Consider the following 25,344-nt stretch of genomic DNA (forward strand, 5'->3'; position numbering starts at 1 on the left):
GGATGGTTATGAGCCACCATGTGGTTGCTGGGATTTGAACTCCGGACCTTTGGAAGAGCAGTCGGGTGCTCTTACCCACTGAGCCATCTCACCAGCTCCTCAATAGGTTTTATATCTGTATCTATATATGATATGAAATCGGGGAGACAGAGGGAGGGTTCCAGGAGTTGTTGTAAGGGGAGGTGAAGAAGACGCATTTGATCAAAATTAAATGAATTAATGTATAAAGTAAAAACAAAAAAAAATCTAATACAATGTTTTAAAGAGTTTAATTGGAGGCTAGGCAGGGGAGGAGGCACACATCTTTAATACTGGCACTCGAGGCAGAGGCAGGTGGATCTCCGAGTTTCAAGGCCAGCTTTGCCTACAAAGTGAGTTCCAGGACAGCCAGGGCTACACAGAGAAACTAAAAACAAATAAAAAAAAAAAAAAATGTAATTTGCACACACTGGGAGAACCGAAGGTCATTCTCAACTGAAAAGTGAGTCTGAAGAATCGCTGACAACAGGAGACCCAGTCTCAATTAAAAGCAAAACCCAAAACCTCCATTTACAAAAAGTGAAACTTACTTTCACTTTTTCTTTTTCTCTATCTCAACACAGATATCCAAAGAAGAGAGCTGAGAGAAACTAGAGTGTGAATGTGTTAAGTAGAACTCTGGCAGGTGATTAAGTGCAGCAGTACAGCCCTCAGGAACTAGTTAGAAGTTAGAAAGGAGGGTGAACATGGTGGCTCATGGCTGTATTCCCAGTATTAGAGAGCAAAGAGGCAAGTGAACTCTTTGAGCTCCAGGCTAGCCAGGACCATAGAGTGAGAAACCTTGTCTCAACAAGTACAAATAACAACAACAATAACAACAAAAAAGATAAAAATCTACTAGAGCTTGTTTTTTTTTTCTTTAGCATGTAAACACATGGTGTGAAGGACACCAAATCTGCTGTTATATATACAAATGCCCAAGCTCCAAAACTGTATCTGGTATCTGTTTTTTTCTTATAACAGTAAAACTGAACTAAGACCAAACCAAACTTATAATTTTGAATCTTTTAACTTGATTTTTCAACTTAAAAAATAGTCTATAAAATATATCTTACTTATGTTTATTAAATGTAATATAATTATATCACATAATATCATATAAAACAGATTTGAAATAACACATACAGCGCCATTTAAAAAGTCAATTTAAGTCGGGCAGTGGTGGCGCATGCCCTTAATCCCAGCACTCAGGAGGCAGAGGCAGGTGGATTTCTGAGTTCGAGGCCAGCCTGGTCTACAGAGTGAGTTCCAGGACAACCAAGGCTACACAGAGAAACCCTGTCTCAAAAAAACAAAAAAAAAAGTCAATTTAAAAAATAGAATGGGCTAGAGATGGTTCAATAGCTAAGAACATTTGTTCCAATTCCCATCACCCACATGGCAGCCCACAATCATCTATGATCCTGGTTCCTGGAGATATGGTACCATCTTCTAGCCTCCTCTGGTTCAGCATACATGTGATGTATTTAAATGAAGCCAAAACATTCATAAATCCCTCTTAAGAAATCAAGTGGCATTTAAACTAGAATCTTAAAGATTAAAATTAAATTTTTCTTAATCCAATAGGAAAGCCTTTTTACATAAAAGTAAAGCATATCACTGTTCTTACACACTTGGTTGTAACAGCTATGTTTCTCACACTCACCTGGAGGTTATATGTGGATCCTGGTGTATCATACAAATGGAGAGGTAGTCGTTCAATTGATTCTAGTACAGCTATTAACTTTCGAATTAATGCAACTGCTGGTCTACTATAAAGACAAAAGTAAGAGCTTTTATGTAATTCATGTAAATATTCACGTACAAGTCTCAGTCACCAACTTCATGTAACCTCTGCTTTCTTTAAGGTGCAAAGATAGGGTACATTAGACACCTCCCTTCCTTACATTTGTTTGTGTGACCCATAAAGAGGTCAGACAATAACTTGCAGGAGTGGTTTTCTCCTTTCACCATGTGAATTTCTGAGATTGAACTCAGATCACATAGACTTAGCAACTTCTGAGTGGTCCAAGACACTCTCCTAACTCAAATTTCCCTCATTTAATAATAAAATATTCGGGCTAGAGGAATGGCTTAGTAGCTAGGAGTATTTCTGAAGGTTCCTAGCACCCACATCAGGGGGCTCCTAACCACCTGTAACACCAACTCCAGTGGATCTGATGCCCTCTTCTGGCCTTTGAGGGTAGTAGTACCTGTGCTTATACACACCCACAAACTGACACACAATTAAAAAGTAAAAGTAAAATTTAAGAAAAAACTAAAATATTCTAAATTTCATAATAAAATTTTCAATTGTATACAAAGTATATGTATTATTTTCATATTTAGACAGTTATAATATAAGGGTTTTTTTTTTTCTTTTTTTTTTTCCTTTGGGGATATGTGGTGACAGTTCCTGGAACTTGCTCTGTAGCCCTGATAAGCCATGAATGCTTCTGCTTCTGCCTACTTAGTGCAAACATGACATACATGTTGCCACTATACCTGGCTTAATATAGAAATATTTAAATTAATTGTTGTCCCCAAAGATATAATATACACTCAGTAAAAGTCATTTATTGTAGAAGAAATTCTATCACATTCAAAAGTAGGAAAAATGGTGCAGTGAACCATCATCAATCAGAACCACAGCTTACATAAGTCTGCTACTAATAGCCAATAGACCCTAGAAGACTTCATTTCATTTTATTTTGCAGAAAATGATAGTGTGACGTTTCTTCCAAAGGTATTTTAACTGTTTGTCCATACAGAAGGAATAAGCACCCCAGTCACAGCTAAAGAACTAACAGTTACCACGTAATGTCCAACATTTAGCCAGTGCTCAACTCTTCTTTCCGTTATCTTCTCTTTTAAAGAGACTATGACAGGAATTCTTTATTCAGCTTAGGTTGGGCTTAAACTCAGTCTTCTTGCTGTCATCTCCTCAGGCATAGGACTACAGATGTGTGTGACATCCAGCTTTTTGTAACTGTGAAACAAATGCTTAACTATATAGTCCAGGCTGCCGAAAATATTATGTAGTTTGACTGTATCTTAAACAGCTAGGTATTTTAAATGATCAGCTGAGGTCCTGGCAAACGTGTTTTACTTTCTTCTATTAGATTGAAAATTTTTAAATTTTATATTTATCAAAATATAAATAAAATAAATCCCTGTGTGTATATAAACACAGACTTATTTAAAGGACGTATATCAAGTATATGAACACAACAAGTATCAAAGTAAAAGAAATTTGGGGTTCATTTTTGTTTTGGGTGCTAGGTATTAAATCTACGCATTTCATGTGACAAGCATAGACGAGCATGTGAAAAACATGGTCAAGTATATGACAAGCATGTGATGAGATGACGAGCATGCCTGATGGCTGCACATTCCCGTCTCTTTACCTTTCATCATCTTCACTTTCACTAAAGGCTGTTTTGAAGACATTTATTCTTTCTACCAGTTGACTACAATCTTGCTTCATATCCAAATCTATACTCTAAAGAAAAACAAAAAGTAGGTCAAATAAAAGCATATTTATAGATTTTACTGTAAATTATTAGAAGCTTATAAAAACATGAACATTATAAGATTATCAAGACAATTTCAGTAAACTTGTTACTCATTCAATCTTTAAATTAAAAAAGGCACAAAGCTTCCTGTGAGGTGAGGAAGCAGGGGACTGACATGCACTTGTTTCTCTTCACTAATGTTAACTATGCCTTATAACAGTATTTCCCAAAGAAGGCCAGTGATTTCAACTGAACGAGAATCAATTAATTTCCATTTTTACTGTACTAGTTTAATGAGTTTATGTGAAAGAAATCAAAACCATAGTTTAATAGATATTAATAAATGATATATTATCAATTATTATTATAATTTCAGTAAATAGAAATAAATACAACTGGCAAACTTTATAAATTTGAAACCCATTGAAGTTAAAGATTTTCAGAAAATTCAAACTTTATCAACAAATACAAATATAAAAATTAAAAACTAAAGTGAGATCCTGGTGGTGGTGGTGGCACAAGTCATTAATCCTAGCATTTTGGAGGCAGAGGCAAGTAGATCTCTCAGGTCGAGGCCAGCCTGGCTTACAATACGAGTTTCAGGACAGCCAGCAATACACAGAGAAATTCTGTCTTAAAAAAAAAACAAAGAAAGAATGAATTACAGTAAAAGGGCTGGAGACTGATGCTCTTCCAGAACCTGTTCTATTCTATTCCCAGCACCTACAGTGGGTAGCTCACATCTGCCTGTAACCCCAGGTCCAGGGCATCCAATGCTCTCTGGTGGCCTGCATGGGCACTGCACGCATGTGGTACTCACACATGCAGGCAAAAACCCATACACATCAAATGATTTTAAAATTTAAAGTTAAAAAAAGAAATTAAAATGGCAAGTAGAACTGACATAAAGTTTTTTCTTTACTGAAATAAGGGAAGATATTTTTATAAAACATATTTACAAAAGATCAAGTATAAAAGAAATATATAATTATTAATAAATGGTTACAATATACTTCCTAAAACTGTTTTATAAAGTAGCTTCATGAGTATGATTTAAGGACTAAGGTACTCTATTTTATGTAACCTCTGAGGAAATTAGAGAACTAAATGTTCAGTCTTAGGATAAAGTGTTTTTTTTTTTTTAGCAAACCCTTCACTAAAGTAAAACCAAAAAACTTAAAATCAAGAAGGTTCAATTATTTCATTCCATTGATTTAATGTAATGATGTAACTTAAAGGCAAAGTAATTAGAAATACTAAATTTACTTAGTATTAATATGTTTCGTGAATAACAACACTTAAAATCAATCTATCAAAACATGGCCACAAACACTTTGGGACTTCATTATGTTTTTGCTTTGTAGTCCTAAATACACTTACATTATTTAGAACAGTAAGAAGTGCTTGGACTAAGCCACTAGAACACATTTCATAGGGTGATATTGTGTTCTCATCCTTCAGAAGTACGATTAGGTTTTCTAAGGCTGTCTTCATTAAGTCTCGCCAAGTGTTTTCACCTTCGATACACTGAAAGAAAAAATAAAAACAAGGTAAAACTACACAGTCCTTAAGAAAATGACATATAACAACACCATGAAAATGGAATAATATAACACTAGATTAAAAGCTCCTATTACTAAAGCAAATTATTTTGAATAGGTCAGCAATATATGTTTGTTAAAAAAAAAACATGCAGTAAATATTTTACAGGGTTTTTAAAAAAAATATTTTAATTATGTGGAGAGTAGGGGTTCCACTGTATGCTTTGGCCTATAGAGACCCAGAGCATCAAATCTCCCCAGAGCTAAAATTCCAGGTGGTTGTGAGTCACCCAATTTGTATGCTAAGAACCAAAGGGAGGTCTTCTACAAAAGCAGTGTATACATTTAACCACTGAGCTATCTCTCCAGCCCTACTATTTTAGGTTACATTCAGTTACATAATTTCTATGCAATCCTGCTGTACTATATATAGCACTTCTATTAAGCCTTGCTTATTGCAATACTGCAAAGCACTCACAGAAAATATAAAGTTGAATAAGCATGGCATGTTCAATAAAACTAATTCAACAAAAGTAACATCTGATCTTCATATAACTGTCATGTATCATGAAAGTTCCCTTTTTTAAAACATAAAAATTGTGGTCTAGAGAGATGGCTCTGGTTAAGAGCACCTATTGTTCTTGCAGAGAACCTGGGTTCCTTTCCCAGCATGTACATAGTGGTTCACAACCATCCCTAACTCCAATTCCAGGAAATCCTATGGCCACTTCTGACCTCTGCTGGAATCTACACACATGAAGGTAGACACTCATACATACAAAACAAAAATATCTTTTAAAAACCATAAACATAAAAACTGTTCCTGTCTCACACAACCACACTAAACTTAGGTGTGAGAAAGATCTGTTTGTGGAGTATAACTTCCTGGCTCTTACTCACTACTCAACATAAAAGTTAACGAGGTAAGGGAGAAGGCAAGAAGAGGACACAACACAAACTAAGTCATTATTCACCTCAAAATCAAGAGTTTGAGATGAAGCATACAAACCTAGAAACCCAAGCACTTGGGAGGATGACATAAGAAGATGAGTTCAAGACCATTATGAGCCATGCAGGTAAGTCAGACATGGTGGTGACTGCCAGAGGTCTCTGCATGTGGGAGCCCTTGGTCAGAGGACTTCCTAAAGTTTGAAGCCAGCCTAGCTAGCCAGGTCTACAAAGCAAAACCTTGTCTCAAAAAAATAAAAATCAGGGTCTGGAGAAATGGCTCAGCGGTTAAGAGCTCTTCCAGAGGTCCTGAGATCAAATCCCAGCAACCACATGGTATCTCACAACCATCTGTAATGGGGATCCAATGCCCTCTTCTGGTGTGTCTGAAGACATCGACAGAGTCTTCACATACATGAAATAAATAAATCTTTAAAAAAAAAAAAAAAAAAAAAAAGGTACAAAAAAGCCAAATGTGAAGTGACCATGAATCCTAAGTCAAAAGATCATAAATCTTCAACAGTTGAGTTCAAGGATACTAACTAGTAAGACGACCAGGAACAACACGCAAGAAACATAAAAGCAGATTAATGAAGTAAGAAAATCAACCTTGAATGTAGAAAAGAAAGCCAGTAAAATAAGAGAAATTCAGCAAGAAAATTGAAGTTAAAATAAAATAAAATAAAATAAAAAGCAGAGGCTGGAGAGACTCAGCGGGTCATAGCACCTATTGCTCTCGCAGAAGTTCCAGGTTCAGGTCCCAGTACCCACATGGTGGTTACAGAAACAGCTATCTGTAACAGCAGATCTAGGAGTTCTGAGTGATGATGCCTTCTGGCCACTGTGGGCACCAAACACACGTGTGGTGCACAGACATATACATGTAGGCAAAACACACAAACACAGCGTTTAAGAAATCTGAAAACAAGAGCCTGACGTACTTGTCTATTCGTATGGAGTTCCCAAGATGACTCCAGCTGAGTTGCTATATTTCTGAGTGTCACCACCACCCCACGAGGCATGCTTTCAACAGCTTTAAAGTGGTCGTCATACAAGTCTCGAGCCATAGTTCGTACCTATCAAAGTAAGCACAGTAATTATAAATGTCGCGACGACTAATAGCTTAACCCCTCCTGAGCTCATTCTCCCCCTACCCCTCCTCCCAGGCACTTGCTCACAGACTGTCAGGAAATGAGACTGTGAGGCTGTGGGGGCATAGTCAGCAGTCTGCCTAACATGAATCCCAAGGCCAACCCTCACCTCCATACGACATAACAAAAAAAAAGGGACCATTTTGTCCCATGTCAGCTTCCACACCATTGTTATTCTCACTTATACATTCTAAGTGCTAGAAAGACACTCTAGTAGATTTTAAATGTTTACTAAAATAACTCTTTAGAATGTCCTAGAGTGTCTTTTCTTTTAAAAAAAATAAAAGGAGCTTATTCACAGTTAACTAGAAATACAAATTAACACCAACCCTCCCCTAAAAAGGCTGTCCTGGAACTCTTATGAGGCCAGCTTCAAACTCAGAACTCTTTCCTCTTCTACCTCCCAAGTGCTGGGATTAAAGTGTATGACAGAACTTCCAGTCAGTACGATAATTCTGTCTGATGTATTTCAATATATTCTGAATTGAATGTAATATCTAACCTTATGCGTTTTCAAAAGAAGCACACAAAGGCAAAATAATAATAATAATAATAAAATAATGATGATGATAATCACGTAGCTACAGAGGATAAGGACTAAATCTGGGTCCTTTACTCACTGAACCATCTTAATGGCTCTAGATTGAGCTTTAAAAACTGAGATAAATTCTTAGAAGGACTCTACAATCAGGACACGTCTCCAGGATAACCCAGAATATTTACAACGAAAACAGAATGAGTATCTTGTGATATAGATAGCCTAGGCTGGCCTCAAACTTTCGATATAGCTGGCCTAGAACTCAAAATCAACCTGCCTCAACTCAAAGGTATAATCATCATGCATTACCACTACTACTTTCATTTTAAGAAATATGGGCCGGGCGTGGTGGCGCATGCCTTTAATCCCAGCACTCGGGAGGCAGAGGCAGGCGGATTTCTGAGTTCGAGGCCAGCCTGGTCTACAAAGTGAGTTCCAGGACAGCCAAGGCTATACAGAGAAACCTTGTCTCGAAAAACCAAAAAAAAAAAAAAAAAAAAAAAATATGGGTTTGTTGGATTTTTGTTCCAACTAAAACTCACTTATCTTCTCCCTAATCTCAAGTAGCTACATACACTGTATTTTTAAAAGTATTTCCTGGGGTAGGCAGCTTTTAACCTTCGCACAAGGAAAGCAGAGGCAGGCAGATTTCTGAGAGTTGAGTCCAGTCTAATAGTGTGTCCCAAGCCACCTACATAGTGAAACCCTATGTCTAAAGAAGCAAAAACTATTTTGTATAACCATTATAGATAAGTTATACCTATTTGTCACCAAAAAATGTTCATTCTGATATTTTAATTTCCCTTTCCAATATGCCAAATGTAAGAGCAACTGGTAAAATAACAGCAGCCTTATACTGGCCTATTTTACTTACTTGGGTTTTTTTTGGTACTGGGGGTAAATCCGAGCACTCTTCAATTGAACTATCCCCATTTCTCTTTTTACTTCTTGAGATAGGATCTCATTAAGTTGCACAGGCTAGCCTTTAACTCATTCTGTAGCCTAGGCAAGCTTGACTTTGCTACAATCTTCCTGTTTCAGTTTCCTGAATGGCTAGGTTATAAGCCCATGCCAACTGCCTTAACAACTACCCATGCTTTCAAAGAACAATGTACATCTGATAAATAGAACTTTAAGTTAATACTCTGGTCTCTGATGCTTAGGTTTGGGCTTGATTTGTGTAGGTATGCCAGGAGCCAGGTTGGGCAGACGCTCTACACTATACTCCTAGACTCTTGGTCTCCAGCATCCTAAGTTCAGCTAAGTCAGCCATCAAATCAAGCACGAAAATGATCTAAATCAAGAACCAAGCAGTTAAGCTGCACCACCGTGAAGTACTGAGTGGGGCATATGAAGCAAAATGATCATCTTTAGTTTATTATTTACTGTGAGTATGTATGTGTGTACCATGGAGATAACTGACAGTACTTTTTCTTCTAGCATTGAGTTTCCTGGATCAACTGAAACTGTCAAGTTTAACAGCAAGCACCCTTACCCACTAAGTCATCTCCCTGGCAGGAAAACCAAAAATGGAACTAAAGTTTCACTATTTTTCTCACTAATTCCAATTTTCATGAATTTTAATGTTGGTATAGATATACAAGCTAAACATAATATTGGGTAAAATTAACAAAGAGAAAAAGCATAACTAAAAATATTCTCTTTGGGAAGCTGAGATTGGGTGGAACCTTTTCAATGCTCATCAGCTGTTACTGTAAGTTACCAATCAACATAAAAAAGGGGAAAGAAAACTGTACAGATATACCTTTTGCTTTGTTTTTTCCAACTTGGATTTTAGTTTTCTGCCTCTTTTGCCAGTCCAGCCAGTCACAAACTCTGAACCTGAGAGGGAGGGGACAGCACAAAGGGTAAGAGAGCACTTCACAGAGTACACTTTCTTATACTACAGTATCTTACCTGCAGAACTCTCTCAGCCTCATACTTACCCAGAGATGTTTCTGCAGTAAACGAATGTTTCGTTCCTCTATTAGATTCAAACACAAAACCAGGCAAATCTTCTTTTAGTATTGTAGCTTGCTGACCATCTGAGTTATGAATAGCAATTTCTCCTTCTTTCAAGCATGTTAATGACCAGTTGCCTACGGTCAGTTTCATGGGTCCCGGTGCTGACAGTATAGGTTGGCTTGAAGTAGATGGCTTTACTTGGCCTCGGGCTCTCTGTAACTTCTCTAAGAATTCACTTCTGCTTTCTATAAAGACGAAATACTTGCTTTAAAAAAATCTGCCGTTTCAAATCTACCGGCTTAATGAAATGTAACTTCTAGAAAGTAACTCTCCAGACATTTTTTTTTTTAACTACAAATGAGATTTCTGAGAAAAGATGTAATGAGACATCTATATACCCATTCAATTAACCATTTCATAACAAAAGAAATAATGTGATTAAAAGAAGCTACAGCAGGGTTCCTTGGCACATAACAAGGAATTTGTGAAATATTTTCTTAATACATCTTTTAATTTTTTGGAAGTAGGGCTTTAGATAGTCCAGGCTGTCCTCTAACTCACCATACAGCTGAGGATAATACTGAATGCCTAATCATCTTGCCTCCAATATATCAACATGCCTTGCTACAGTACAAGTACCAGTGATTTTTCTCTATTTAAAAAAAAAAAAAAAAGAATCCCAACAACAGTAGCAAAACTATGAGCCATAAAACCACATTGCATAAGCTAAAAAAATACTTTTAATTAGAGTTTTACCTGAACTATCCGATCCACCTTCAGGACTACCACTTGAATACATGGTAGCAAGTTTTCCATCCAAGATAAATCTGAACCATCCATTACTGCCATTAGATAATTCCAAAGCTGCAGCATCACTCCAAATATATAAGCAGTCCCTTCCTCTAATTATTGACCAGTCTCTCCAATGATACGGTTTACCTTGCTGCAATTCCTTAGCATCTTCCTGTGGTTCGTCTTCCTAAACATGTAGAATGATTCCATGAAATATTTGTAATAATTTCAATTCAAATATTCATAAGTATTTAAAAAACATGAATATGAACCAGGCTTATAATTAAGACACCTAAAACATATTAGTTGCTTGCAGTTCAATGCATATTATAATAAACTAATTACCTATTAACTAAATTTTAAATAATATCTTAAGATGATAACTATGTAAATGATATCATATCCAGATTGTAAGCACTGTTATATCACTCAGCTATTAGAATAAATAGAATGAAACCCTGTTACTGCAACACCATGGGTAACACGCGAGGACAGAGTTTGTTAAGTGAAATAAATCTGACACAGAAAATCGTGAATGCCATGTGCTCTCACTTCTGTGAAAATTAAAGTAGCATTTGGGAAGAGAAGAAGAAAATGGCCTCTAAAGGACAGAAAGGGGGAAGAGGGACTGGGAACATAATGAAGCTGGGTAATAGGTACAACATACAGAAAGTTCTAATTTTCTACAGCACAGCAGGGTGACCATAATCTACAACAATTTATTAGAATTGGGAGTCTTGAAGAATCTCAATATACACAAAAGTCCAGCATTTGAAGCAAAAATGTTAACCACCCTGATCTGATCATCACACGTTGAATATACTAATCATCTTATGCTGTATCCAACAATGTAATTATGTGCCAGTTAAATATTAAAAAGAAATTAAAGTCTTAGGGGCTCTCAGAGAGTGAACCACCAACCAAAGAGCAAACACAGGCTGGACCCAGGTCCCAAACACATATGTAGCAGATGTGCAACTCAGTCTTTCAGTGGGTTCCCCAACAGCTAGAGCCGAAGTTGTCCCTAAAGCTGATGCCTGACGGTGGATCCCATTCCTCTGACAGGGCTGTGTTGTCTGCCTCAGTGGGAAAAGATGCACTTAAAGATACCTGATGTGCCAGGGTGGGAGAATACCTAGGGGAGGCTTCCATCCTCTCAGAGGAGAAGGAGAGGGGTGGAATGGGGAGAGGAACTGTGTGATGAGAAGGGTACAGTGACTAGGATACAAAGTGAACAAATGAATGTATGCATGCATGCATGCATGCATACATACATACATACATACATGAGAAAAGTAAATACATGAATGAGATTCCAAACCTCAGTTCCTAATCAGGTAAATCAAATGAACTACTTCTGACAAAGGGTCTCATGCATCCAAGACTGGGTATCATGGACCTCAAAGGGTAGGGATCCAAGAATGGCCTAATACTTCTGGCTTAGAAAATGCTTTTTAAGAACTGAAATAAAATTAGTCTGTGAGGATATTTTACTGTAGCCTAGGAGCCACCATGTTTACTGACATTTGGAGAACGAGACTAGAGCTGGTGAAACAGTTCATCACACGAAGGTTCCTCTTGCTAAGTTGGACAACCCGAGAACCTCTGGAACCCACATGGGGTAGGAGAGAAGAAACTTCTGAAAGGTGTCCTCTGACCACCACACATTAGTGTGCACATTCAAATAAGCACACCATACACACATAATAATAAATATTAAAAGTAGAATTGATAATATGTCAGATATGACATGTGCTCTTAATCCCACCCTTAGGATACAGAAGTAAGAAGATCATAAGTTTAAGAACAGCCTACACAGGAAGTTAAAATCTAGCCTGAATTATATTTTGAGATGCTCTGCTAAGAAACCAAGAGTTTCCAGCACTTGGGAGGCAGAGGCAGAGGCAGGCAGATTTCTGAGTTCGAGGCCAGCCTGGTCTACAAAGTGAGTTCCAGGACAGCCAGGGCTATACAGAGAAACCCTGCCTTGAAAAACCAAAAAAAAAAAAAAAAAAAAGGGGGAAACCAAGAGTTGATGGCTGGAGAGAATTGACTGCTCTTTCAGAGGTCCTGAGTTCAAATCCCAGCAACCACATGGAGGCTCACAACCATCTGTAATGAGATTTGATGCCCTTTTCTGGTGTGTCTGAAGACAGCTACAGTGTACTTATGTATAATAATAAATAAATCTTTGGGCCAGAGCAAGCAGGGACTGAGTAAGTGGAGTTGAGAGGAGAGCAAGCAGGGCTGACTGGAGCAAACAGAGGTCCTAAAAATTCAATTCCCAACAACCACATGAAGGCTCACTACAGTACAGCTACAGTGTACTCATATACATTAAATAAATAAATAAATCTTTAAAATATGTGTGTGTGTGTGTGTGTGTGTGTGTGTGTGTGTCTGTGTGTCTGTGTGTCTGTGTGTGTCTGTTTATGTATTTAAAAAAAAGCAAACCCTGTTCTCAATATAACAACTAGGACCACTCACCTTTTCTGGTTTTGATTCCTCTTCATTCTCATCATCAGAAGAAGGACCTGCCAAAGCTGACACTTTGCTAATTACACCAAGTCTGGCGAGCTGATCCAAAAAAATATCACCACCTTTATCTACTAGATCCCTTATGATCTGCAAAGCTAGTAAGTGGCCATCATCATCATCCTGGGGAGGAAAAAGGGGGAGCAGATGAGAGCAAGGAAGTCACGGGAACGAGAGTACAACACATGGGCCTCCTGGACCAGGGAGTACTGCCATCTGAATGTCCACACAAAGCTTTTACTTATTGATGATGCGCCAAAGGAAGATGAGAAACGAACCTCTTGATCGAGGACAGTTGCGGTGATTTCCACTAGTGTTGTAGGCAAATTGTGACCAACGTCAGAATCACAAACTTCTTTTAACAGTGCTTCAGAGCAAAAATGTATCATTTTTCGGATTAAAGCAAGACTGGCTTTCCTTAAGAAGGGAAAAAAGAATTTTATGTAACAAAAAGCTCAAATTAGATATTTGGCTATGCATTAGTAAAAACTTTTTTCCAACAATTCTATAAGTACTAATAAAAAGGATATACTTGAGAATACCAAAAACTTAAAACTCTATGCTATGACAACAGTTTATGTTTACTTTTTAGTTGGCTTATTTCATATTAATACATTGTTAATCAAAACTAATTGTCCTGAATAATCTTGTTAAATGCTATTTTATGTGCCATTTAACCAGCCTGGCTGCTGAAACAGCATGTTAATTTTTTTAAAAAAGGGGTAAAAAAGCAAAGAGAACTGGTATGAGTTATAACTAACCTAAAATTTCCTATAACTCAAAATACAAGGCTCTAATCAAATATTTTTTTAGTTACTTTCACTCTTTGGCAATTTGAAAACTCCACACTCATTGTAGCTATTTCTCAAATAAACAAAGACACAAGATACTAATCTCCCAGTTAAAGATGCTTTATTAACTCCTGTCCTTCATTACTGCCACTGGGAACACAATAGGCACCTAAAGCCACACAATCAAGTTCCATTTTACATAAAATTACCAAAATAAGTTATTATATGACTCACTGTAATCCATTTAACTCTATCCTGAGGACCTAACAATACTCTAGGCACCAAGCTATAGTACTGTTACCTTTGAGGTGACCAGACAGAAGACTTGAGTGGCAATATGAATGTCTCCCTCACTGACTATTCCCTGCACCAGGACCGCCACCACCCATCAGTTTTGTTTATTTGTTTTGGTTGATTGGTTGGGGATCATTTTTGTTTTGTTTTGTTTTTTTGTTTTGGTTTGTTTTGGTTTTTTGAGACAGGGTTTCTCTATATAGCCCTGGCTGTCCTGGAACTCACTTTGTAGACCAGGCTGGCTTCCAACTCAGAAATCCACCTGCCTCTGCATCCCAAGTGCTGGGATCACAGGCGTGCGCCACCACACCCAGCTCTTTTTTTGTTTTGTTTCTTTTGTTCTGTTGTTGGTTTTTCTTTCTTTCTTTTTCTTTCTTTCTTTCTTTCTTTTTTTTTTTTTTGGTTTTTCGAGACAGGGTTTCTCTGTATAGCCCTGGCTGTCCTGGAACTCACTTTGTAGACCAGGCTGGCCTCGAACTCAGAAATCCGCCTGCCTCTGCCTCCCAAGTGCTGTGATTAAAGGCGTGCGCCACCACCGCCCGGCTTTTTGTTGGTTTTTCAAGACAGGGTTTCTCTATGTAGCTCTGGCTGCCCTGAAACTCAATCTATAGAAAATGATGGTCTCAAAGTCATAGATGCATCTGCTTCTGCCTCCAAACTGCTGGGATTAAAGTGTATATATATTGCAGCACTAGAAACAAGTGCTTTAACAAAGTTACATCCCTGGTCGTTCTGTCTAGCTGAATTCTTAACATTCCATTTTCTGTAATGAAATCTAAATTATTACAAGCTGAATTACAAAAAAAAAAAAAAGTGAGTGGACAGAGGTCAGACAATTTTATTGGGATTAGTTAAAGACTATTACAGTTTTGAAAAATTACTGAGTACAGTAGTTTTAGATAATGAATTAAGTAAGAACAGTGTAAAACTTAAGTTTCCTGTTCTCTGGCTCTTTGTCAGTCTCTCTCTCACACATACACACTTGGACCCATTATGAGACAGGGATTCTTTCCATTTAAACCATACAACAAACCACATGAAGTAGGTTTTGTTATCGAAGTTTTACAAAGAATGTTTAAGAAAATAGAGATAACAAATCCATTTGAATTCACTTTCCTTTATCAGCATATTTTTATACATATATATAAATGTTATACAAACTTCCTAATTAACACTACTTTATAAATTAAGTTCTCTTAAAAGTATTTTTCTATTACATTAAAAATAGCATCATTTGGGGAAAGTAAGTTTTTCCTTTAATACACGGAAGAGACTAACCATCTAAGCACTTAAACCCTTTCATACAGACTGAATGCATGAGTACAGCCTCCACACTTGCAAAGTGACTTTTAAAAGGCCAGAAACCCAGGTGTGGTGGCTCAGACCTACAGTTTTAATATACAGTTAAAGGCAAGAGGATTGCTAGCCTGGGACATCATGAAGCTAAAAAGCTTCTGTACAGCAAAGGACATCATGTTACTGATGAGACAGTCAACATTTTGCTAGTATACATCTGGGAAGGTTAGTACCTAGAATATACAAAGGGAAAAAAAAAACACCTAACCATGAAAAAAAGAACTCAATTAAAAATTGGTGCATGGAAATGTTTAGAGTTCACAAAAAATAGGAAAACAAATGTCTATGTAGATGTGTGAAAAGGGAAACTTACTCAGTGTTGGTAGAAATAAAACTATGTATAGCCACTGTGGAAATCAGTGTGGCGAGTCCTCAAAAAGCTAGAAACGGATCTATCTATGATCCCCCGTCCCACACCTGGGCAGATACCCAAAGGATTTTATATCATACTCTAAAGTGATTTGCTCAACTGCTGTTCTATTTATAGTAATCAAGAAATGGAAACAGCGGGCTGGTGAGATGGCTCAGTGGGTAAGAGCACCCGACTGCTCTTCTGAAGGTCCAGAGTTCAAATCCCAGCAACCACATGGTGGCTCATAACCATCCATAACAAGATCTGACGCCCTCTTCTGGAGCGTCTGAAGACAACTACAGTGTACTTACATATAATAAATAAATAAATAAATAAATAAATCTTTAAAAAAAAAAAAAAAAGAAATGGAAACAGCATAGATTTCCATCAACTGAAGAATGGATAATGAAAATGTGGTGCATATTCACTGTGGAATATTATTTAACAATTAAGAAAAATGAAATTCGCAGGTAATGGTAAACAACAGTTATTAGTGATATAACCCTGACTTAATCAAACAGACATGACACATGGTTATTTGGGGACACTAGATTTCAGGACTATTAACTTTCAAACATTTTCTCTTAAACCAGAAGCCAGGTGTGGTGCTGCACAGCTTTTAAGGCCAGTTTTTGGAGTAAGAGGCAGGCAGACAGATCTCAGTGAATTCAGAGCTAGCCTGGTCTACACAGTGAGTTTCAGGTCAGTCAGGGCTACATAGTACAAAATACAAAATAAAAAAACCAGAAGAGATGATGTTCATATTTCCAACCTAATTTATATCATGTTTTCAGATATTAAAACAAATCCCAGATCCTTCTGAAACGCGGGGTGTGATCACATTCAGTATTGCTTAAGTGCAGTGTGAAGAGTTACCTTATTGAAGGCAACATAGTGTGCTGAAATGTCTGTGCAAACACTGGCAGTAACCTCTTCAAGTATATCGGTGCCATTTCTGGATCTCCTCTGGGCTCATTACATTCCTCTTCATCTTTGTTTGTATCTTTCTTTTTTTTGTCATCCCCTTTATTAACTGGACACATCCAATCACCTACAAAATATTATTTTAAAGAACACTTTTGAAATGCAATTTTCTTCAAAGAAAAAAATGTTTTTATGAATTCTCTTCAAACTAAATTACCTAGAGAACGGGGTCCAATTTTGAACACAAAAAAGCCCTACCTACACTGAAAACTTAAAAAAAAAAAAAATCAAATTATTCTATTTACAGAGCTTCTAATTATTTGTTATATGACAACCCCTTAAATTTAGATTTTTTTTTTTTTTTTATTCTGATTTATACATCCAGTCTCAGAAACATAGAAAAGGGGCCAGAGAGAAGATTCAGTGTTTACAAGCATTTCTCTTCCGGAAGAGCTGACTTCAGTTCCCAGGACCCACATCAGGCAGCTTACAACTCCAGGGGACCAGGGGATCTGATGTCTGGCCTGCAAAGGTACTGCATTCATATGCACAGACCCACACACATTCTAAGGATATAGATCATTAAAACGTTGAAAAATATTTTTCTAGTGCTCGCTCGCTCCTCTCTCTCTTAATCTCGCGTTCGTTCTCTCTCTCTCTCTCTCTCTCTCTCTCTCTCTCNCNCNCACACACACACACACACACACACANACACATACACACACACACACACACACTCTATAATATATAGAATTACTTGGCTTTCTAAGAACAATGCGTTCACATACTGTTAGGATGTCTGTGGAAATGAACAGCAAACCCAGATGGCCTAAAAGGAAAGAACACACAGCTAACCTGGAGACTGGAGAATTGCTACTACTTCACTGTGGCCTCTTTCTCGAGCTTTATCCAATGGTGTTTTCCCATCTTCATCTCTGAGATCCGGATTTGCACCATGCCGTAACAGAGTCTTATAAAGAAAAGCATTTCATTTAAATACAACATTTCTTCAATCATTCAACTCTACAATTTAAAGATCTTCTGCCAGCTGGAGAGATGGCTGAGCTGTCAGGAGCACTTACTGCTCTGAGAATCTAGGATCACATGGATCTCAGAAATGCCCACAATCCCATGGTGGCTCACAACCACCTAGAATTCTACTTGCAGGAAACCCTATCCCCTTTGACCTACAACAGCTCCTGACCACAAGTGGCGCACATACATACACTAAAACTAAAGCACACAAACACATAAAAAATAAAAGTAAAAAATACATTTAAAAAAATCACTAAAAAGACTTCCCAGAATCAAAAAGGCAGATACTAATACAAACCTCACCTTGTACCTATCACCTTAAAAGCAAATGTTCCTATCTCAAAAAAGTATACATAATTTCACTTAGTGATTTACCATCCCTAAATTAAGATATACTCAAATCTGACTCTGTCACTTCTTCCAACTCCTCCTGGTTTTTACATAACAGAAGTACTGCTTGGTTTATGATAGACAATCAGTTCCAGCATGTTCTACACAACATCACTTACCAGTTCTATGACCAAAAAATGCATCAAGATTTGTCCCTTTCCTCTTTTTCCTATTAAATGTTTTATAACCTCATGGTGAGTCAAGTTAATCATAATGGCTCACTTTTTTATAATGATGGTATCGATACAATTTAAAAATAGCTGACACAGAGCAGACCCCAAATGTTCTACACTAGGTCTGATCCCCAGAACGGGGCTGCAGCGAAGAGAGTTCTCTCCTAAATAAAGACCTGCCTTGTTTACTGACTATTACTTAAGTACCATCAAAGGTCTAGCTCTCTCTAAAAACCACCCAGTCAAAGTGCTAGCCTCTGCATGTGAAGAGACTGCCTCTCTAGTTAGAAAGGAAAGCCACCCAAGGATCATTATCAGAATCTGTATCATGGTCAAGATGGCAGCTATCGCTCCAACACCTGAGAAGTGCTGACTACCACAGGGACCCACATGCACTGTATTTTTTCTGGTTCTCCCAGTTCTGACAGCAGTGCAACCACTGTACAGATAAGACATTAAACAAACTCAGTGGCTTTTCTGTACATGAGCTGAACCTTGAAGCCAGATGCACCTGACTTCAGGGTAGACTAACCTTTTATTATGCCAAGTTAACAGACCAGAGTCCCACGGGACACATCTGACAGGAACACTTTTCATTTAACTTCTAGGTTTTTGAATGTTTTATTATTATTTTACACATATGGGTGTTTTGCCTGTATGTGTATCTGTGCACGATGCCTGTATATGATGCCCTAAGAGGCGGTTCCATCCCCTAGTATCGCAGTGACAAAAGGCTGTGAGCAGTACGGGTAAAAAAGGAGCCAGTGCTCTAACTGCTGAGCCGTCTCTCCAGCTTATGATTTCAGCTTCTCAAATTAGAGAGAGGAATCTCAAAAGTGGAAGATACTATACATTTTCACTTAAGAAACACTGAATCTATTTTTTAAAAACTAATTAAAACCAGTTATAGTGGAAATGGGAGGAACAGATACAGGCAGCACGAAGTGTATACTTGTCAGAATGAAATCTTTTACTATTCTAATTTCTGAACCATGTAGTGGTTAAAATATTACATTAAAAGCATGGGGCTATTCAGATAGCTAAAGGGATGAAGAAGGTGCTTGTCACCAAACCTAGTGACCTGAGTTCAATTCCTAAGACTGACATGATGAGAACTGATCCTGCAAGTTGTTATCTGACCATGCATGCCATGGCATACACATGCAATCTCACACACACACACACACACACACACACACACACACACACAATAAGTGACTAAAGATATTTTTTTTTTAATCCAAATTTTACCTTTGCTACTTGAGGTCTTCCAAAACAGGCAGCATAGTGTAATGACGAGGACCTTTGGCCTCTATTAACATCAGCACCCCTCTCACAAAGAAATTCTACCTGTAAGATGATAAAGAGTCACAAAGTTGCTCTATTAATATTTCAACACTTTAATTAATCACCACCTTTTATCAGCTTACCATTTCCTGAGTTCCAAACGCAGAGGCCCAATTTAATAGAGTCTGACCCACATCATCCATAAAATTGACTTCAAAGGCTGAAAGGTTTAAAAAAAAAAAAAAACTTTTATTTTTAGGCCAATAACATTCAACTTTTCTAAAGTTTAAACAATTTTAAAGATTGATAGATTGATATGAATATTTTATTAACTATAGAAATAAGGTATTTTGCATATTGAGGTCAATTATAAATAATCAACAAAGCTAAGGTTATCTAAGAAAAAGTGTTATAAAACTTGAGTCTAGGTGTGGTGGCCCATGCCTGTAACCCCAGCAAACATGAGGCAGAGGCAAGATAGGTCCTACAAGTTTATGCCATTCTCAAGTTCTAGGCTAGCCAGAGTTACAAAGTAAAACTGTTGAGAATTGGGGGGGAAGATGAGGGAGTATCAAATAATTAATGAATTACTTGTTTTAAACACTAAATATAAATGTGAAATAAGAATAGAAAAAATTATGACACTCCTTTGAAAAGCTCTCATCCACCTTCCCCTTCTTAACCCTAGTACTTAAAATCTGTATTAAAATTCCATAATAGGTGCTGGAGAGATAGCATTAAAGTTAAAGAGAATTTGCTATACTTGCTAAAGACCTATCAATACCCAGCACCTACCTACATAGTGGCTCACAGCCACCTAAAAGCCCCATTCTAGGAGATCCAACTTCTGATCTCTAAGGGTACAAACATAAAGTACACATACATACATGCAGGCAAACACCAACACACATAAAATAATAATTTAAATAGGTAGATTATAGATAGACAGACAGACAGAGACGGAAAGAGGAGAAGAGAAAGGACTAGCCAGAACCTTTCCATCAGACTGTCAACAAACCTCTACTCAAGCATTACCATGCATCAGACTGATAACTATCCAACTATGAGGAGAGAATATAAATAGTTAATGGTCAGCTTAGCACAACTACTTAGCATACTGCCCAAAGGCTGTCAACTAGAAATAATCTATACTTCCTTTTCTTATGGGTTTTGTTTATTTGTTTACTTATTTGGGTTTTTTTGCTTTTGTTTTGTTTTGAGACAGGGTTTCTATGTGTAGCCCTGGCTGTCCTAGAACTTGGTCTGTAGAGCAGACTGTCCTTGAACTCACAGAGATCTGCCTGTCTCTGGGACAAAAGGTGTGTACAACCTGGTACAAATGTTATATTTAACAGAAAAAGTTCTGACCTCCTGTGTCAATCGCATCTATGAGAGCATCCGTATCTTTACTTCGAATACAGTCTATAAGCTGCCGATGGGAGCGCTCCCCAGAACTATCCAATCTCCGTAGTCCTGGGATTCTGCCTGTAGACCCAGCACTAGACTTAGGTAAAGCCTTTCGTCCTTCAAATAACAGCACCAAGAGGAGGTCAACCAGACGCATGGTATCAAGCACACATCTTTCATCACCCTGTAATGCACTTTCGATTGAATCTGGAAGCTCTGACCTCAGAAGATCCTAAAAAGAGAATGGGAGAAAACACCTAATATATTTGCCACTATACAAAAACACTTTTTCTAAAAGGTCAAAAACCAAAAGATCCAAAAAGTATTCTTACGTGTGTTACGAGTGGAGAGCCTCTGCAAAGTGTTGAGAGAAGACTTACAATTGTTGACACCTGGTTACTCAGTTTGGAATCTGCAGCTGTAGAGGGGGCTCCTGTGGTACTGCGACCTGGTTTGCATGCTGAAGATGGTCCTGATACAGTACCACCAGCAGCTGCCATTCGAGATAACAGCTCCTCAGTCAATCCATGCTTGGCCAATGGCGCTGGGTCCACTCCTCGACGAGTAAACCGGTCAGCTAGTGATGCAAAACACCGCAGAGCTCCATCTGAAACCTAGTGGTGTAGAACAATGTAAATAAACCTTCCCTCCAAAGAGTTAGCTTCAAGTTATCTCAATGCAAACACCAATGAAAGGCAGCTAGAGCAAAATGATAAAGTACATGCCCTACGGGGATTCGAATGACACCTCCATATACTGCTAACTCCATAATCTGAGAAAGTTACATACCTGTCAAAGGCCTGTTTCCTCATTTATTAAACAGTTTAAAAATACTACCTACAAATCACTGTGTCTGCTTAGAGGTAGGACATATAAAGGATGTAAATAGTAAAAACTCAGAAAAATTAACTTATTATGTGCAATTTGCCAAGATAATCTATGAATGTAAGGTAAAATATATCTACATTAAAAAAGGCATGAAAATTCTAGTCTTATTTTCTAACATGGTAATTCACAAAAGTTTACAAATAATGTTATATAAATACTACGTTATTTTACTTTGGTAAGATCTAGCCTATTATTTTCAGTAAATACTGCACTAAATTAACAAAATGTGACTGAATACAAGCACAGCTATAAAAATAGTATCCCCAGGCCAGGCGTGGTGGCACACGCCTTTAATCCCAGCACTTGGGAGGCAGAGGCAGGTGGATTTCTGAGTTCGAGGCCAGCCTGGTCTACAGAGTGAGTTCCAGGNGTTCGAGGCCAGCCTGGTCTACAGAGTGAGTTCCAGGACAGCCAGGGCTATGCAGAGAAACCCTGTCTTAAAAAACCAAAAAAAAAAAAAAAAAAAAGTATCCCCCTAACATTTAAATTTTAAATCTATTACTTTCATAATTAAATGTTTTGTTTTGTGCCTCATCCTGTAACCCTGTCTGGCCTGAGAGCTTAGTATGTAGACTAGCCCAGCCTGGGATTCAGAGATGTGCATGTCTCTGCTTTCAGTGCTTAGGATTAAAGGCCTGTACCACCATGCCTGCCTTATAAGACATTTCACTGCCCTCCCAAAGGCTTACAGTGTAGAAATACTAGATAAGTAAATCAAATGAAAAGTTCAAATTATAATGTTTCTAATGTATTCTAAAGAGGAAACATTTAAAGTCCCTGTTGAAAACAAAATGTATACAATAGCAATTTACTTACCTGATGATCTTCATGTTTTAATAAACTAGATAGAGACTCTACACAAATTTCTAAAGAGGAATCCTGAGGTTCCATTTTGCCACAGAGTCTCGATACCACAGCCATGGCAGAGTGTAATGTATCTTTGTGAACCAGGTGTCCGCTGTCACGAATGAAGGTGAGAACACAATTCAACCCACCAGCCTCAAAGACTGCCCCTGACTCCCGAGTACAGATCAGTTCCAGCACCTACGACAGAGACACAAGAGTAATAGAGGACAGCAACACCAAACGGAGCCTGTCAGAGTCACCAAACACTCCAAATTCAGTAACCACACTCAAACAGTCAAACGTGGCAAAGTAAATTTTATAGCCAGCCAACTTTTATTTAGCCCAATATAGGGAATGTATTATAAATGCAACCTATAATCAATAAAAATTAACTGATATAAGCCAGGTAGGGTGATGCAAGTCTGTTATGCCAGCACTTGAGAGACTCAGGCAGGAGGATTAGGAACTCAAAGCCATCCTTGGCTGCAAAAGAGTACAATGCTAACTAAGTTAGTGGGGAAAAGAGAAAAGGAAAAGAAGAAAGTCAGTGTATCAAACCCCATCAAGGTCCAAGCTTAGCGCTCAAACAAGTGATGTCACTGGTGACTGTTCCTGGTTGCTTTTCAGGAGACTTAAACAAACTCAAACCTGATTTCAGTGGGCTTAAGAAGCACACCTTTTGCTACTCTTTCTAGGAGCTGGCGGCTGAACTGGAATCAATAATCAAACAAGGAATCAATAATCAAACCAGGGTCTTTGGCCTTTTTCTGGTTTTGTTTGTTTTGTTGTTGTTGTTTGTTTTTGTTTTTGTGGTCCTTTGGATTATTCGTTGTTTCTGAAGTAGCAAACTACCAATAATAGTTTACAATATATACTTTCCAATGCTAAAAAATATGAATTATGCAACAAAAGCAGCAGCATAGCACCTTACAAATAAAGTTTTCAGAAGAAAATTAGAGGCTGGGGGTTCTCTGTGACTGTGACCAGTGGGAGCTAACAGAGTGAGACCCTGTTTCAAAACAGACAATCAAAAAAAAAATGGAATCAATCATACCCAAACCTACAATATAAAGCATCATAAAACATAAATGTCGTGACTTTCTAAAAAGGGCAGTGTCTAGGGAAAAGAAGTGAAAAAATAATAAAGTATAAGATTTAATCCTGAGGGGGGGGTTGTTTTTGTTTTTGTTTGGTTTTTCAGGACAGGGTTTCTCTCTGTGTAGCCCTGGCTGTCCTGGAACTCACTCTGTAGACCAGGCTGGCCTCGAACTCAGAAATCTGCCTGCCTCTTGAGTATTTTTTTTCAGTCAACAAAAACATGTTTGGCAAACAGAGTCTACTAACTGCATACCGTATATAACAGATTCACTTGATTTACACAGAATAGTGACATTGTAGTTTGACAGAATATTATCATTCTTAGGATATATGTGTTAAAGTATTTATATATGAGTTGTGATGAACATAACTAATTTTCAAGGGTTCAGAGAGAAGGCTAAGGAAGAGAAGGAAGTAGAGAAAAAGAAAAACTGTGACCTGGCAAATCAGAGTGAGCAGAAGATGTTAACTGTACCATCCTTTCATCAGTAGGTCTCAACCTTATAAAACAGGCTGGGAATAGAACTAACTGGTAAAGCACTCGCCTGTAACGCTCATTATAAAAAGGGGGAAAAAGAAACTTTTAGTTGGGTATAGTAAGCACACACCTACATTCTCAATACCTAGAAACAACAGACAAAAGAATCTTTTGAGTTCAACACCAACTTGCCTACATAGCAAAACCTTGTCTCAAAAACCTCAAATAGGGAACTGAGATGTAACTCAGTTGGTAAATTCAAGGCCAGTCTTGGCTACATAGCAAGACCCTGACTCAAAAATACAAAATAAAACAATCTAAAAGTGTTCGCTAAATATTCCTAATAAACTACTTACTTGGTACTGATACTTTAAAAGATGCACAAAATTTACAGTTATTCTTACAAGGAGAGAGAGAGAGAGAGAGAGAGAGAGAGAGTGAGTGAGTGTGTGTATCTCTATGTATATATGCTCACACAAATGCAGGTGCCCATGGAGACCAGAGAAATTACATCCTCCTAGAGCTGTGGTTACAGGGGGCTGTTAGCCATCCAATGTGGATGCTGGAAACCACAGTTTGGTCCTTTGTAAGAACAGCAAACTCTCCTAACTGCTGAGCCATCTCTGTGGCAACTAAAACAGTTTACTCACGAGATGATAATAAAATAACTAAGTCGAGCAGTCCTAAAACCAGACCTCCTAATCTTCCAATTTTTGCTGTCACTACTACCTGCTCAGTGTACTGATTTCTTGCATCTGTAAAATAGCTATGATATTAATGGCACCACTCACAGAACTACCATGATGACTTAAAAGTGCTCAGAAGTCTGCCTGTACTGGGTATTAGTATTATTTGTCATGGTGAACTCTGTTACTATTTTTATACACAGTAAACTCTGGGTAAAAGTATGAATAACGTCTCTCAAGTGCTAGTGAGGACCAGAACTAAAACACCCCAAGCAAAGCAGGAAGCATATCTCTACCTTCAGCCATCATCCAGAGATTTCATTTCCCAACCTTTTT

The 25,344-nt window shown here is 37.8% G+C and overlaps 1 protein-coding gene across 3 annotated transcripts in view; it reads right to left on the bottom strand.

The window, feature by feature from the left end:
* Nucleotides 1-25,344, bottom strand: part of Hectd1 (HECT domain E3 ubiquitin protein ligase 1) — an 87,128-nt gene that overhangs the window by 39,680 nt on the left and 22,104 nt on the right. For all 3 annotated transcript variants that reach the window (XM_021202403.1, XM_029540514.1, XM_029540513.1), the window contains exons 4-19: nucleotides 22,717-22,944; nucleotides 21,345-21,626; nucleotides 20,974-21,244; nucleotides 19,749-19,825; nucleotides 19,570-19,668; nucleotides 17,576-17,690; nucleotides 16,673-16,847; nucleotides 13,282-13,420; nucleotides 12,956-13,126; nucleotides 10,433-10,655; nucleotides 9,658-9,921; nucleotides 9,477-9,553; nucleotides 6,964-7,098; nucleotides 4,914-5,060; nucleotides 3,426-3,520; nucleotides 1,685-1,790 (exon numbers count right to left, since the gene is read on the bottom strand). In XM_021202403.1, the coding sequence (XP_021058062.1) occupies nucleotides 1,685-1,790; nucleotides 3,426-3,520; nucleotides 4,914-5,060; nucleotides 6,964-7,098; nucleotides 9,477-9,553; nucleotides 9,658-9,921; nucleotides 10,433-10,655; nucleotides 12,956-13,126; nucleotides 13,282-13,420; nucleotides 16,673-16,847; nucleotides 17,576-17,690; nucleotides 19,570-19,668; nucleotides 19,749-19,825; nucleotides 20,974-21,244; nucleotides 21,345-21,626; nucleotides 22,717-22,944 (2,604 nt within the window). The remainder of the gene's footprint in view (nucleotides 1-1,684; nucleotides 1,791-3,425; nucleotides 3,521-4,913; nucleotides 5,061-6,963; nucleotides 7,099-9,476; nucleotides 9,554-9,657; nucleotides 9,922-10,432; nucleotides 10,656-12,955; nucleotides 13,127-13,281; nucleotides 13,421-16,672; nucleotides 16,848-17,575; nucleotides 17,691-19,569; nucleotides 19,669-19,748; nucleotides 19,826-20,973; nucleotides 21,245-21,344; nucleotides 21,627-22,716; nucleotides 22,945-25,344) is intronic.

Source organism: Mus pahari, chromosome 7 (genome assembly GCF_900095145.1).
Source record: "Mus pahari chromosome 7, PAHARI_EIJ_v1.1, whole genome shotgun sequence".
Lineage (NCBI taxonomy): Eukaryota > Metazoa > Chordata > Mammalia > Rodentia > Muridae > Mus > Mus pahari.